This window comes from Wasmannia auropunctata, unplaced genomic scaffold, assembly GCF_000956235.1.
Source record: "Wasmannia auropunctata unplaced genomic scaffold, wasmannia.A_1.0 LD335903.1, whole genome shotgun sequence".
In the NCBI taxonomy this organism is placed as follows: Eukaryota; Metazoa; Arthropoda; class Insecta; order Hymenoptera; family Formicidae; genus Wasmannia; species Wasmannia auropunctata.
Genome location: NW_012026987.1, coordinates 1297208 through 1310489, shown reverse-complemented (window position 1 = coordinate 1310489; position 13282 = coordinate 1297208). Strand labels below are relative to the sequence as shown.

The 13282-nt window shown below is 42.4% G+C and overlaps 1 protein-coding gene across 2 annotated transcripts in view; it reads left to right on the top strand.

Moving 5' to 3' along the window:
• LOC105455313 (protein cortex) overlaps positions 1-1148 on the top strand; it is a 34479-nt gene extending 33331 nt beyond the window's left edge. Inside the window, exon 10 of one of the 2 annotated variants that reach the window (XM_011698540.1) lies at positions 538-1148. In XM_011698540.1, the coding sequence (XP_011696842.1) occupies positions 538-689 (152 nt within the window). In that variant the 3' untranslated portion in view covers positions 690-1148. The remainder of the gene's footprint in view (positions 1-537) is intronic. The other variant, XM_011698542.1, reaches the window with a different exon arrangement.
• The last annotated feature ends 12134 nt before the right edge of the window (positions 1149-13282 follow it).

Genomic DNA, 13282 nt, shown 5'->3' with positions numbered 1-13282 from the left:
CGTTTGTGTAAAAGTTTTGGAAAAGCGTTCGATTTTAAAATTTTTCAGAGGATATCATTGCAAATGAAAATAAAATCTGATTTTTTTCACCAAAAAAAAGCATACTTTACTATTAAGAATAAAAAATTACTTTTATTTTGTTAAAATCGATAAAAATCTTTTGTGTTGAGCTTTAAAATATGCAATTAATAACAAAATAATTAAAAAGATATGCAAACGTCATTGCGCAAACTAATTGTAAGCTACTATACAGGAAATAATTAATTCATGGCAATTTAATTAAACATTTCAATTATAGATTGAAATCATTTCTAATAATAGATAATCAGTGAGATTAAATCTTTGAAAGTCGCTATTATGATGTCAGACAAGATAATAAATCTTGTAGCCACAATTTATTTGCTCGGAAACAATTACTTCTTAAGTTTATTTTTAAGTATTTTTAATGTTGTAAAAGATTTTGAAATCTTGATAATCTCCTAAAGTTTTAATTTACCCGCAATTTTGTCTTTTGGAGTCACGTAATGATTGTTACAGTAACGTCTGTTACAGTAACGTTTTGCAGCAACAACGTCTGCTCGATATGGAATTTTTTTGGCAACGAGAAATCATTTCAAGGACAATGTACGCGTCACTGCAGTTCTTCACAGAGGAGACAAGGAGTCATGGTCCACAATCCGATTAGATAATTTATTTATTCCAAACACTTTGGATGATCTATAATTCATGATATATATCATGAATAATGGAACATCTGTTATATCATAACATCGTGATTTTGTATCTGCGAATGTCATCGTCGTCATCGGTTTCTTCGTCAGTAAGCCTAATCGATGCTTAGTCAAACCCTTTTGAAGAGTCGTCTTCTATAATGACGCCATCGTCTTCAAAACATTCAAAGATAATATCTGCTTCCATCTGTTATCCACGTATATGTCAACCTCGCAGTTATGTCTTGCTAGTACGTCTCGTATTCGAATACCGTGTGATATCGCGTGTGAGTCATCGTCGAATCAATCGATGAATTTCCTGGTGAAATAAGCTTTTCGTTTAAATTCGAAGTACTAGCGAAATTTTGTCACATTGATATAGTTTCGTGGCATCGTTTATGTACAAATTTTATGAAATTAAAAAAAAAATGTTTCTTATGCCCATGAGTTCCAATATTTTATAATCCAAAAGAATCAAATTTTGAAATAGTGTACAGAAAATTGTTGTTTTAGTTTCTTTATTTGAAGACTTTTAATGCATTTGATTTTAATTCACAAAGAGATAACAAATTGGAGAGAAAACGTTAATAAATTTTACAACGCTATTGGTGTTACACGGGCATATCAAAATGTGTGTATATTAGATGAAAATTTATGTAATGCGGCGAGATCGAATATAGGTATAGGCGCAAAATTACAAACAAGTATCGTAGGTCGTAAAGGAGCTTGTTCCTAAATGACCATCGCTGCCGCAATTAACGCGACGCACAGCGCAGATAATTGCAGTTCGCTAAATCTAATGGCGCTAAGAAGCCATTTAGAAGCGTTAATTTAGCGACGATCGTAAAACGTAATTTTCGCACCGCGCCGCGAACAGTCGACTATCTTGCAGTAGATCGGCAGCGGGCCGCCGGTGCAAGAAAGATTCAACGTTGATCAACACGCGATATGTCGCTCGGCATAGAGGACTGAGCCTACGGTTATCCTCAACTTTTCGGATTCGAGTCGTTACGCTTGATACGATTTAGCGCATAATTAAGTAAAGGTCAAAGGAAAGGAACGACGCGTTTAGGCGAAAGAAATCGCGAATGCTGGTCATTTGTTTGGACGAATGAATTTTTTCCTGTTGAGCTTTTGGGTACGCAAACTTGCATGAATATTTCATTATATATATAATGTCATTAAGTAATATTTTCTCTTGATTTTATTTCATGCGAATGTCGGTTTTTTTTTTATTTATTACACGATATGACGAGTTTGAAAATTTTTCATTTGGAATCACTCTTGATTTCTTTCCTTGATATGCATACAGTCTAGCTGAGAAAAGTTAGTTTCTTTATCTTCTTCCTCTTCAGTGAATAATATTCATTAAATTTAGACAACAATTTCAGTTTCTAATGCAATTAAAAAATTCTGTATTTCTACAGGAAGACGAATCTTGTAATAGTGCATGCATGCCTCTAATTAAATTGCGAAAGTTTTCGTTTTAAATGGTGTAGTGGTTATTAGAGCAACGATTATAATTTTTCGCGTTGAAAACTCTTGCCGAAAAGATATAATAAATAGATTTATATTCATTTTCATTAAAATTGTTTGTTGAAATCATGGAAGTTGAAGGTGTTCATGGGCATCGATTTTTTGATTAGATTTTGTTTAAATTTACTTTCATTTCATTTTCTTGTCGTTATTTTTGCTATTATTTTTTAAATATTAATTTATCTCACTTGTCCAAGCAGTAAACAATTGTTTTGTTATTTATTATCACTTCATCGCTTTGTTCATAGTACCATAATTAATGTATATAAAAAAAATTCCATTTTTATTTCAATTTACTATTTTTGCATAATCAGAGTAACACGTTATCTTATTATTTATATTGGACGATAAGTTTTATATCTGTATTATTGTTACAATCTACATTTAATATTTTTTAAAATGATTGTATTATAACATAATTGAATTAAAGATGATTATTAGCGTCAAAGAAATAATTCTAATTTCCTCGAATCTAGTTAAAAATTTAGGTACTCTCTTTTTAATTCTTTTATTAAATATTCATAATGCTTTATAATTATACAGGCAAAGATCTGCTTTGAAAAGATATACTCCCCTGCAAGCAACACATGCGAGAAAGGATAACGTGAAAAAATTATAAGATTACAAATAAAAGGTCGAACTATTTTTACTTCGAGACGGTCGATTCGCGATTCTACGTCGACCGAGGATTCTTTTTCTTCAGTTTGACGAGTGTATCCCGAGTCCTCGAGAGTCCTTTTAACATCCCCTGCTCGACGTCCCCCGCGTTTCCTGGGCCACGCACACGTGGACGCGCGGGCGCATCAATGACCGTGCGCGCGCTGGCTATCGGCGATGTTGCACGTCCCGGCTCGTCCCAGCCACCCACACACGAACACCCGCTGACACGCGCGGCAGGAGGGTGAGAAGGAGAAGGAGGAAAGGGGAAGGAGAGGAATACATGCGAAGGAACACGCGAGCACGCGACACGCCACGTATAGAGAGAACACGCGCGATTTCGCAACGCGCGAAGAATGCCGCGAGTGCAGCTGCGGGTCGTTCGCTCGCTCGCTCGCTCGACTGCCCGCTCTTCGCTCCTCGGCATCCGGATTCCAACGTGAGGAAACCCCAAGCGGAATCGGATAGAAACCGCCGAGGACGAGATCGGATCGGAGCCCGCGAGGAGAGGTGGTCTACCGAATTCGACCAGGCGTTCGCTCACGGGAAGAAAGAGAGAGAGAGAAAGAGAGAGAGAGAAAGAGAGAAAGAGGGCAGAGAAAACGAGTGAGCCCGAGGGGAAGCCGGAATTCGGTAGTAACGGTATATGGGAAGCGCGGCGTAGGCGGACGTCCTTGATTCCAACGATAGCGATCGAGACTCCTCGCCCCGTCCGTGTCTCCCCGCGGCCTGATTGGGCCGCGACGGAACTGGATTGCAGGACCGGTCGCGCAGTCACGTGTCGATGACTTTAGCAGGAATCGATGACCGAGGGGGAAGTCGTACCCTCCTCCCGATTGGGCCGGAAGAAAAAAATCTCGAAACTCGCGTGTCGTGTTTTACATATAAATATTATATTTCTTGTATGTATATTTTTATATGTATATATATTTTTAAAGTCTCATAAGTGTGAACTCCTATTCCAAATTCCGCCGCAGAGCGAGAAAAGGAGACTCGAAATAGCGGTAGCTCCCGGAAAGAGAGAGATTTGCCGCAGATAAGAGCCGCGAATAATTCATGTCATTGATAATCTTACCGACAAATCGGCGCTACCATTTAAACGATTCCAACATCGATCAACCGCGCATCGCGGAAGACTGACAAATTATTGTCCAACGTAACGTATCGCTTATTAAAGTATCGTTCGCGTTGGAGCGAACCTAACTGTGTGGTAATACTTTCGATTGAATCGTTCAAGGGAAGCAAACTTCTCGCGTATACCGCACATGTACGTAAAAATTGCTGCCTTTCCACAGCAGTCTTCTCCCGCTCAAACTTGCGATTATTTTACTTTAAATAAATTAATAATGCATAAGAATATCCAAAAGTAAATTTGGAGATATATTATTTCGCGTGCAGATCCGCTGAAACGGCGGATTACGATACATCAGATTACTTTTAAACCAAAGTACTGGAAGGTACATGTAATAGCCGCATAACGAAATCGTATAAGATTAATACGCGGAATCGAGCGGTTACGCCTATATAATTATATATGCGGATGGAATACCCGCGTGCGGGGAGTATCCTCCTAGATACACCGGGCAAATTTCACACCGCCGAGGGATGCCAACGGCCCTGGTACTCCCGTTCGTGCGAGAGTGTAAGGATCGTGTCGCGATACCGTGAATTTACGACGGTCACCGAGCGAATCCATTTGTTTCATCTGCATCTGCTTAGCACGCTAATGCCGCTTTCCTCGTATTCCTCGCCTCGCGTCTCTTCCTTTTTCTATTCCGAACCGGGAGCTACTGCGGGGCTCCTTCGAGAGGCGTTACGTTTGTTGAAACGTATAAACGAACCACGTGCACGATAAGCGGAAGCCGCGATATTGTATCGCGAGGACGCGAGAGAAAGATCTACGCGAGAGGAGGATTTTATAAATCCTTCGTATGTTATAAATATAAAAGTTATTGCACTCGCAGCCGCGCGCGGGTATATCGACCTTTTATTGAAATACAAAAATATCTCTCCTCACGTGGGAAAGAGTAGGAAACGTAGAAAGTAACGCCTTGGTTTCTTGCGAAAGCGTGACTTTCAGTTCGTCTCTCTCATTCGCTCAACCTTTGCAGAACTTTTTGGAGAAAGGGGTCCGGCGATCAGAATGAAATTTAACGCAGCGAGATCGGCAGACACGGTTACGGGCAATTAATTCCATACCGTGTTCTCGTCTATGTTTGTTAATACGAAACATATAGCTGCGTTACTTGGAGGACTCTCGTCTAGCTGTTTGCAATCAAAGAAATAATGTCCATCCGCTCCCCGGTAATGATTATATATTCATAATATTCATAAAGAACTTTGCGTCGTTCTTTGCATTCTATCTCACTGTCGCTTTCTATTCATGTCTATTATTATAGAGCAGAATTTCCGTGAAGTTTCTTATTTTGCACATGTGACATATTAAATACGACTTCGACAAAATTCTAATTAACTTAACTGCAGGCGATTAATTTCGAATTATCTATACAGTAAAATTTATAACCATGTAATTCACTGTCTTTAATTTTCACTATCTTTCTTTCCATGGGTTAAACGACGAAAGATTAGTAATTCTTTTCATATTAACAAAATAATGCAGATATTGCTTAATCGTCAACTTATTAAACTAAATTTGAGGAACGTCACCCTTGAATCTTCTTCATTTTTTCAATCAAATATATGTATATATATTTAAACTAATCTATAATTTAAAATTATAAATAGGATTTAACATAGAATTGTATTAATAATTTTATATGCCGCGTAATAAAAAGAGCTACTCAAGGAATTAAAATGTGCAGACTAATATAATATATATATAAAAATACATGCATAATCAAAATACTTTTTGGCACATATAAAATTATAATCAGAATTCTGTCTTAAAATCTGTTGCAAATTAGATCGTCTGAAGTTTATATATATAAATACGTGTATTTAATTAATTATTAACGATTTTAATTTTTAATTGCCATCAACTTGGCTGCAGAGAAATAGGCTACAGAGATGCTAATGCGAAAAGGATGCTATATTTTATTCTATTTGGACTAGTATACTTTATAACATTAAAAGCGCGACCTAAAGAGTTTTCAGGTATCGATCACAGAACCCCGGCTTTGCCGACTGCCTCGGAGTCAAGTAATTCGTCATCCTGGATCCCGAGCGCGAGTGAACGTTGCCTTTGCATTCTGCAACATCGATCGAGTCATGCTGCCACGACATGCCACAGCAATGCCGCCCGGTTGACGTTCCGTTCGAGAGAGAACGTTGAAAGGCTGATGAGGAATTTTCGATCTGTCGAATAAAATGAAGTAATCGCTACCGCGCGCAAAGAGAAAAAAAAGAAAGAGAAACTCTTTCATCGAAGTTATCCCAAGTCGCTGCGTAAAATCGCGAATGCAGTCGCTCCTTTTCTTCTTTTGAATTACATTGAAGATGATCGTCGCGTGGGCGACGTGTCAAATCCAACAGATCCGCGTTCGGACGGACGACGGACGCCGCGGCGATCGATAAAACGCGCCGCGCGCTGTCGTCCCCGTCGATTTTACAGATATAATTTATAAAGAAGCATTTTATAAAGGAAACTTGTGAAAGGTGCACGAGGGCGTGGTCGGCCATTCACGGTTGACCACTGGCCCAGTGGGTCCAGTTTACGGTCGAGCGATTGCGACATCGCCGTGTATCGACAACGGCCGGCCGACTGGTTCGACCACTGGCGATTATTCGATATCCGCCAACCTCGTTCTCGTAATTTTCTGACTTTGTGCAACTCGCCCCGTAAACGTTCCCCTCCTCTCCCCTCCCTCTCTCCCTGTCCCTCTTTCTTCTCCTCCTCCTCCTCCTCCCGTGTCCTTCCAGCTGAAAAATCGCACCTGAATAACGTCTTTGGGTTATCTCAGAGATTCGGAAAAAGACTGCAAGGACGGTGCGACAATTTTGAGCAGAAGATTATTCTCATCGTTTTTTTTTCTTACGTATCTTCTTGTGTCGTTTCAATTTTATACGAATCGTGTTTCTAATAAAAACACAGAGAGCAGACGCTAGAGATTTGTGCGGCGGAGAGAATGTTGCAGCACATGGATCGGAGATTTATCTTGTTTTCAAGACAAATAATATCGTTATATTTAATTTGTCGTTTTATGTGATTCGTGAAGATTTATCTTGTAAGCCGTATCCATGCTTCTTGAACTTTGCGGACTTCTCTTGAGGAAAAAGAAGAAAAAAAGAGAGTATACATTTTCGGACTTATGTCCTTCTGCCTCTCATCAGGTATATGTATAGGATCGTTGTACCGTTGAACGAATGCTGTTTACGCTAACGAATGCTGTTTATGCGCTGCGCTTTGCCAGCATATCATGCAGATATTTGTATCGCTTATTTATAAGTCTCGGTTTTAGATTACAAAATTAGAATCTGGAGTCGCGGATGTCATCGAACGCTACCGATACGATCCGCACGGATTTCGTAATCGTTTAATTTTAATAATTTATCCGAACGGATTGCATCGTCGCACAATTTATCAGCGCCGTGTATGTGTGTGTGTGTTTTATATAAATAAAAACGTTGTATTCAAGTTCTAAATACAAACCGCGATACCGCGGTAGAAGAAGGAAAAAGAGGTGGCTTTCAAGGATCGTGTGAAGTAAATGGTTTCTGCCGCCGATTAAAGTTGCCGATTAAAGCGAATGCATCGTAAAACGGACGTGCATTCCTTCGTCCAATTCACGTCGTCGTCGCCATCGTTATCCTCGTCGCGCCGCGTCGTCGATTTGCATGTCGCGTCGCAACACCTCTTCGCGCGCGCGCGCACGGAGCGAGCCGGGAGAGTGAAATCCCGATTCGTCGGAGTCCGATCCGCAGAGAAGACGCGAGGCTAATCCGATTAACCGCGGTTACCCCGCATATGCTTAATGTCGATCGGCATCAATGACGCGTTCCCGGCTTGAATGCCAGACAAATGTCAGTTGCCGCGCTTGTTTCGGAGCAAAAAAATATACAAGAAGGATATACCGCGCGCGTGGGGATATAACGCGAGATAACTATATAATTCGCATTCACAGATTCCGAGCACGCGCGACCGTGCGCGTGCGTGCGTGCATGCGTGCGCGCAACGATATATCTAGCGATCGATCGGAGCATCGACCGTCCGGTGCTCTAGTCTCTATATAGAGCGCGATAGAGACACACGCGGCTTTCCGCCGCAAATTATTTTAGCTTTATCAAAGTAGATAAATTTCAAAATACTCGTTTACTTTGTAGAACATTATTTCGACTTATTATACTTCCGGTGAGCGAGTGAGAACGCGTAATTAGAACGACTTTTCGTTCGAGACACTTTTTTTTTTTAACTTGAGGGAACGAAGAGGATTTTCGAGAAATTATTTCCATACAAGACGTCTGAGGATGTCGGCAGACATTCGTGTTTTCTTTCATAATTTATGGATTCTTTTAATACGATTTCTCGTGACTAATTATCTTTGATTTATACGTGGCTAAATCCGCGAAGGTGATTACTTACACCGAAGTGTGTCTCCCAATCTCGCTTACCGAATGGACGGTTAGGGTCATTCGTCACTCGGACTGAATGCGACAGCGAGCTATCTCTTCGCGCGGCTAAACAACTCAGGTATACCCGGAAACATGCAAATATCATCGTTCCGAATACAGAACGGTTGCGTAAGTACGCGATAGCGGCTAATAATCGCGCGAGCCACTGTGAAACGCCGCGGCTCCAAGTTATTTCACGCTCGACGAGTCGCGCGCTTTATTATGACGAAAAATACCTTTGCGCTTTGCGATCCCGATTTTCGATCGACCGCGCGGAACTGTGATATCCGTGGCGCAGGCCCTCCAAGTGCCACAATCTCGCGTCCTGTTATCCAATCCGAGCCCTTCACTCTGAAACAATATATAATTACAAACAATAAAAACCTAACAAGATTCTCCGAATTAAAAATACAATTAGTAAGTGAGGCAGATGGGAATCGGTATGGTTATTGATACGCAATATTTAATTTACATAAAATTTACTTTATTCTAAAAGTCAAACGTTTTGGCTATCTTTTTTAGCCACCTTCAGAGACAAAAAAGAGCGAGAGTTAAATGTAATTATTGTAAATTGTCACTGAAGATGGTTAAAAAAGATAGCCGAAACGTTTGACTTTTAGAATAAAGTAAATTTTATGTAAATTAAATATTGCGTATCAATAACCACACTGATTCCCATCTGCCTCGCTTACTTAATATATAATTAGCTGGTATTAATAACAAAAAAATATTCCGACGGCGCTGATGGTTCATTTTAAAAGTTTTCAAGGCACATTCAGTATATGCATTGAAGATTATTGAAATGAAGATTAACGTTTAAAAATTGTTTTGAGCAAATTTCTCATTGTGACTACGGAAAATATTTTTTCTAGGCTAGCAAAACAAAGCCCCTTTCTTCGATTTCGAAGGGAAACTCTTTCGATATCGTATCTCAATTCCTATTCCACCTTTCGAAACCTGATCCTTGACCGATATTTTTGAAACTTTTAAATACTGCAGACATGCATAAAGACGTATATCCGCGGCTGCGCTTACGGCCGTGATACGAAAATGTCATCATATTCGATCGTTTTACGGTTTCTCTTTGAGCCAACGCGGACGGATTCACGCGGGAAGATCGGCCCGATGTGTGTCCCTCGCATAATCAGAGAAACTGGTTGCTTCTCTCTCGTGTCGTTACGAGTGAAACGCACGTATAAACGGGGGTCTATTGAAATTCGGCTCGCCTCGCGAAACGCGCGCGCGAAAAAGAAAGGATATATAGAAGTGTCGATGCCAGGGTCCGATTTGCACGGCGTCATTTTAAGCGCGTGTCCCGCGGCGCGCCGCGCGCGGAGCGCGATAAATATTCAAACGCCGCAAAACGGAGCTCCGGAGCAGAAAATATTCTGATGATAGATATATCGGCGAATTCTACGGCGTGCCGCGTGTGCGAGGTAGTAACGCGAGGGCGTGTATGTTACACGTGTGGCGGCCGGTTTTGCGATCGGCTGGAAGCCGGTGTGCAGTTAGAAGGCAGGCGCGTTAAAGCGCGGTATAATCTATATAGATCGAAGAAATACCGCCGTATCCCTTATCGGAGTCACTTTCACCGCACGATATTATATTGAATAATATCGTGCTCGTTGCGTGCGTTTAATTGCCGCGAGCCCCCTCCCCCCTTCCCACCCCCGCTCATCTCTTCGCGACAGAGTGGATATACCGAACGCAACGGGGCGTCGATAACGAGCGTCGGTATCAATGTATGTAAAGCTCGACTTAACAAACGGCTAATCAGCGAGCCGGCGGCAATTAAGTAAACGGTATAATCCGTTTCTTTTCTGCATGGCATTATCGGGAGAAGTAATCGGGCATCCGGTAGCGAAAACAGCGATTGCGGCCGCCGTCGAAGACGGTGCCGGGGGAGGGGGGAGGAATTAATTCCTAATACTTAAGCGCGATTCGCTGCCGCTGCAATTCAACGGGCGTTAACGAACGTCTATATAGCCATCTGCGGAGATAACTGCTGTCGCGAATAATTTATACGACGCGCACAAGACATCGGGTGTGTGCATGTGTATACATAATGCGCTTCCACGGTTATATTTATCTTGTAATAGACGCGAAAAAAAGACAGTCGCTCGTTAATCGACGCGAAGGTATTAATCTTCACGCCTTTTTTTAGACGCTAGACGTGTCTCGCGACTTATTACATTAACAGATTCTCCGACAGACCTGTCGCTTGTTTCTTTTTTTTCCTTTCCGTATACGAGATGTTTAGGCTGAATTCGTGGAACGGATTCTCCAAACGAAATATGGGATTCCCGTCATCTCTCGAGATAAAAGAGCAAAACTCGATTCCTCGCGGGTGCAACGAATGTCGAATGACCGTCCCTCTTGCGCGATTCGCGCGCGCGCAGGGTGAACGTGTTACGAATTTATGCGGGCGCTCGAGAGGAGGAGGAGGAGGAGGAGGAGGAGGACGAAGTGGTGGAGAAGGAGGAAAGTATCTCCCGTAGGTATATACGGCCGCGCAGATACGGGCCAATTATTTTTTGGAACGCACATGACGCCCGTATAGGTATGCGCCGATCGAGAGCGAGGTCGAGATAAGCTCGGCACAAGTCGAGTGCAACGAAAGAAAATAAGGCCCTGTTGCTGCAGCAACAGAAAACGCCAGCGGTGCTTTTCCACGCCGTTATTAACGGCGCGCGATCCGGTCCTCTCTTTCTCCCGAAATATTTACACACGATCAACCACGGTCAAGTCTTCGTCCTCTTCGCCTCGGCGCGGCGCGACAATGTTGCGAACGAGAGGAGCTGGTGACCGGGCCGCGCGCGCGTATTCGCATTATTATGTTTATCGAGAGAAAGAGAAAGGGAGAAGGAGAGGAAAAAAGAGAGATGCAATGGAAAAAATACATTCACGGCCGTTTTCGGCCGATTACGCCGATCGAGAGCTTCGGATGATTGCGTTTGTGACTTTATCTTATCGTCAAAATTAAAAATACGTGCCGGCCTTCCCCCCCCCCTCTCTCTCTCTCTCTCACTCCGGTCCGCGTATTGATCTTATTATATCGAATAACGATCGGCTGGTCAATCACGCGTAACGGTGCTCGCGAACATTTTCTTAGAGGTATAAGATAAGCAGGCGTTAAGCTAGGCGGACGCATCGGATTATCGAAAGCGCAAGTTAAGCGGCGTCTACAATGAGGCTTAAAACTTAAGATTTAAGAAAATTGATCAATCACAATCGATTATTCTTCTCACGTAAGATGAATAATCCACTATGGTCAATTTGTCTCATTGTAGATGCAGCTTTATGCGAGAGCTTTATGGGTAACTTTAGAAGTTCGGTCGCGCCTTTCGTGCGCGACACGCTCAAGGAAAAATCGCGGTTAATCGAGCGCGCGCGGGGGTATCGAGTGAAAACGCAGAACGCGAAACAATAAGTCTAAATCGGCTTTGGGATAAAGACGCGCGCGCGCGCGCGCAGGGGATTATGGAATATCGAGTTGCGAGCACACGCAATAGACGCACAATAGACGCAACATCTTATAGTCCCTGTCGAGGGGACTAAGAATAACCGTAATTATCGCGAGATATTAATCTTCGCACGCGAGCGCGAAGCTGCTGACCTAAGACTCTGACGCTCCGTGAGATTATTGCAAATTTCGTCCGTCGCATTCGTATAAGTGCTCTTCTGCGAAACGGGCTGCCATCTTTATCAGTGCATATACGCACCGATGAGATTACCTCTGACCCCGATTGCCTATATCATTCACCTTCACGTTCGCTGCACAAAGATAGCCGATCTCCTCGAAAAACGAACCGCAGTCATTCAAGAGAGAGAGAGTTACAAATATCGCGAAAGAATACTGCGTTTCAGAAAATTTTCGAAATTCGCCGAATAATCTTCTGTAAAATATTTTTACAGTATGGGCATTCTTAAAACAATGCACGTCTACTTTCGATTTAAAATACTTGAAAAAAAAGTTGTATTAATATGATTTTTATATTAAAGTACTTTGTTACTTAAATAAACTGAAATTTATTGTCTGAAAGATAGTTTTATTTTATCTTCAAAGATGTAATATTTTGTCGAGACGGAAAATGATTTAAAAAAAATTTTGAAAACAGAAATCTACTCTTCTCTGGATTTGCTGATTAAAAAGACAAAATCTTTTGACGCAGACCGATAAGAGTGATAAGAGTAATGCCGCATAAAACGCTGGATTTACGCCCTTTTTGCCAACATCGCCGTTTTAATTACGAATAACGAATAACGTTTCTTGGCGAGTGCATTTTTTTCGCGGCGTGCCGCAAGCGAACCGAAGCGAGTCGGGCCGAGCCGAGCGGAGTCGAGAGTTTCTAACGAGTTTCACCGATCGGCGCGAGAAAGATTTATATCTCGAGTATCGGAGGCGCATTATGACGCGAGCGTTAGACGGGGACGGGGTGATAAAAACTTTAGGCGATCGATGGACCGATCGTGCGTCTCGCGACTAGTTTCGAATGAACTTATCAAGAGCCGCTCGAGCGAAACCGCGGAATCGTCGATCATTATCCGCTCGCCCGTAATCGCCCGATCAAGAGGTTAATGGGACGGGATTTAGCAACTTTGACGAAGGAGCCTGCAGTTTCGAGAGCCGCGGCTGCGCGCGAGCTCGAGAGATTCCGCTCCTCTTGGATAATAAAAGCGCCGCGCGCGGAACCATCGTCGTCGTCGTCGTCGTCGTCGTCTCCCGCCTCCCGCTTCTCGCGCACCGCGCGTGACGCAGGGGCCTCGTTTGCGAGTATTCATAATTAATCGAAGCGTTTCTCTCCCGTTGA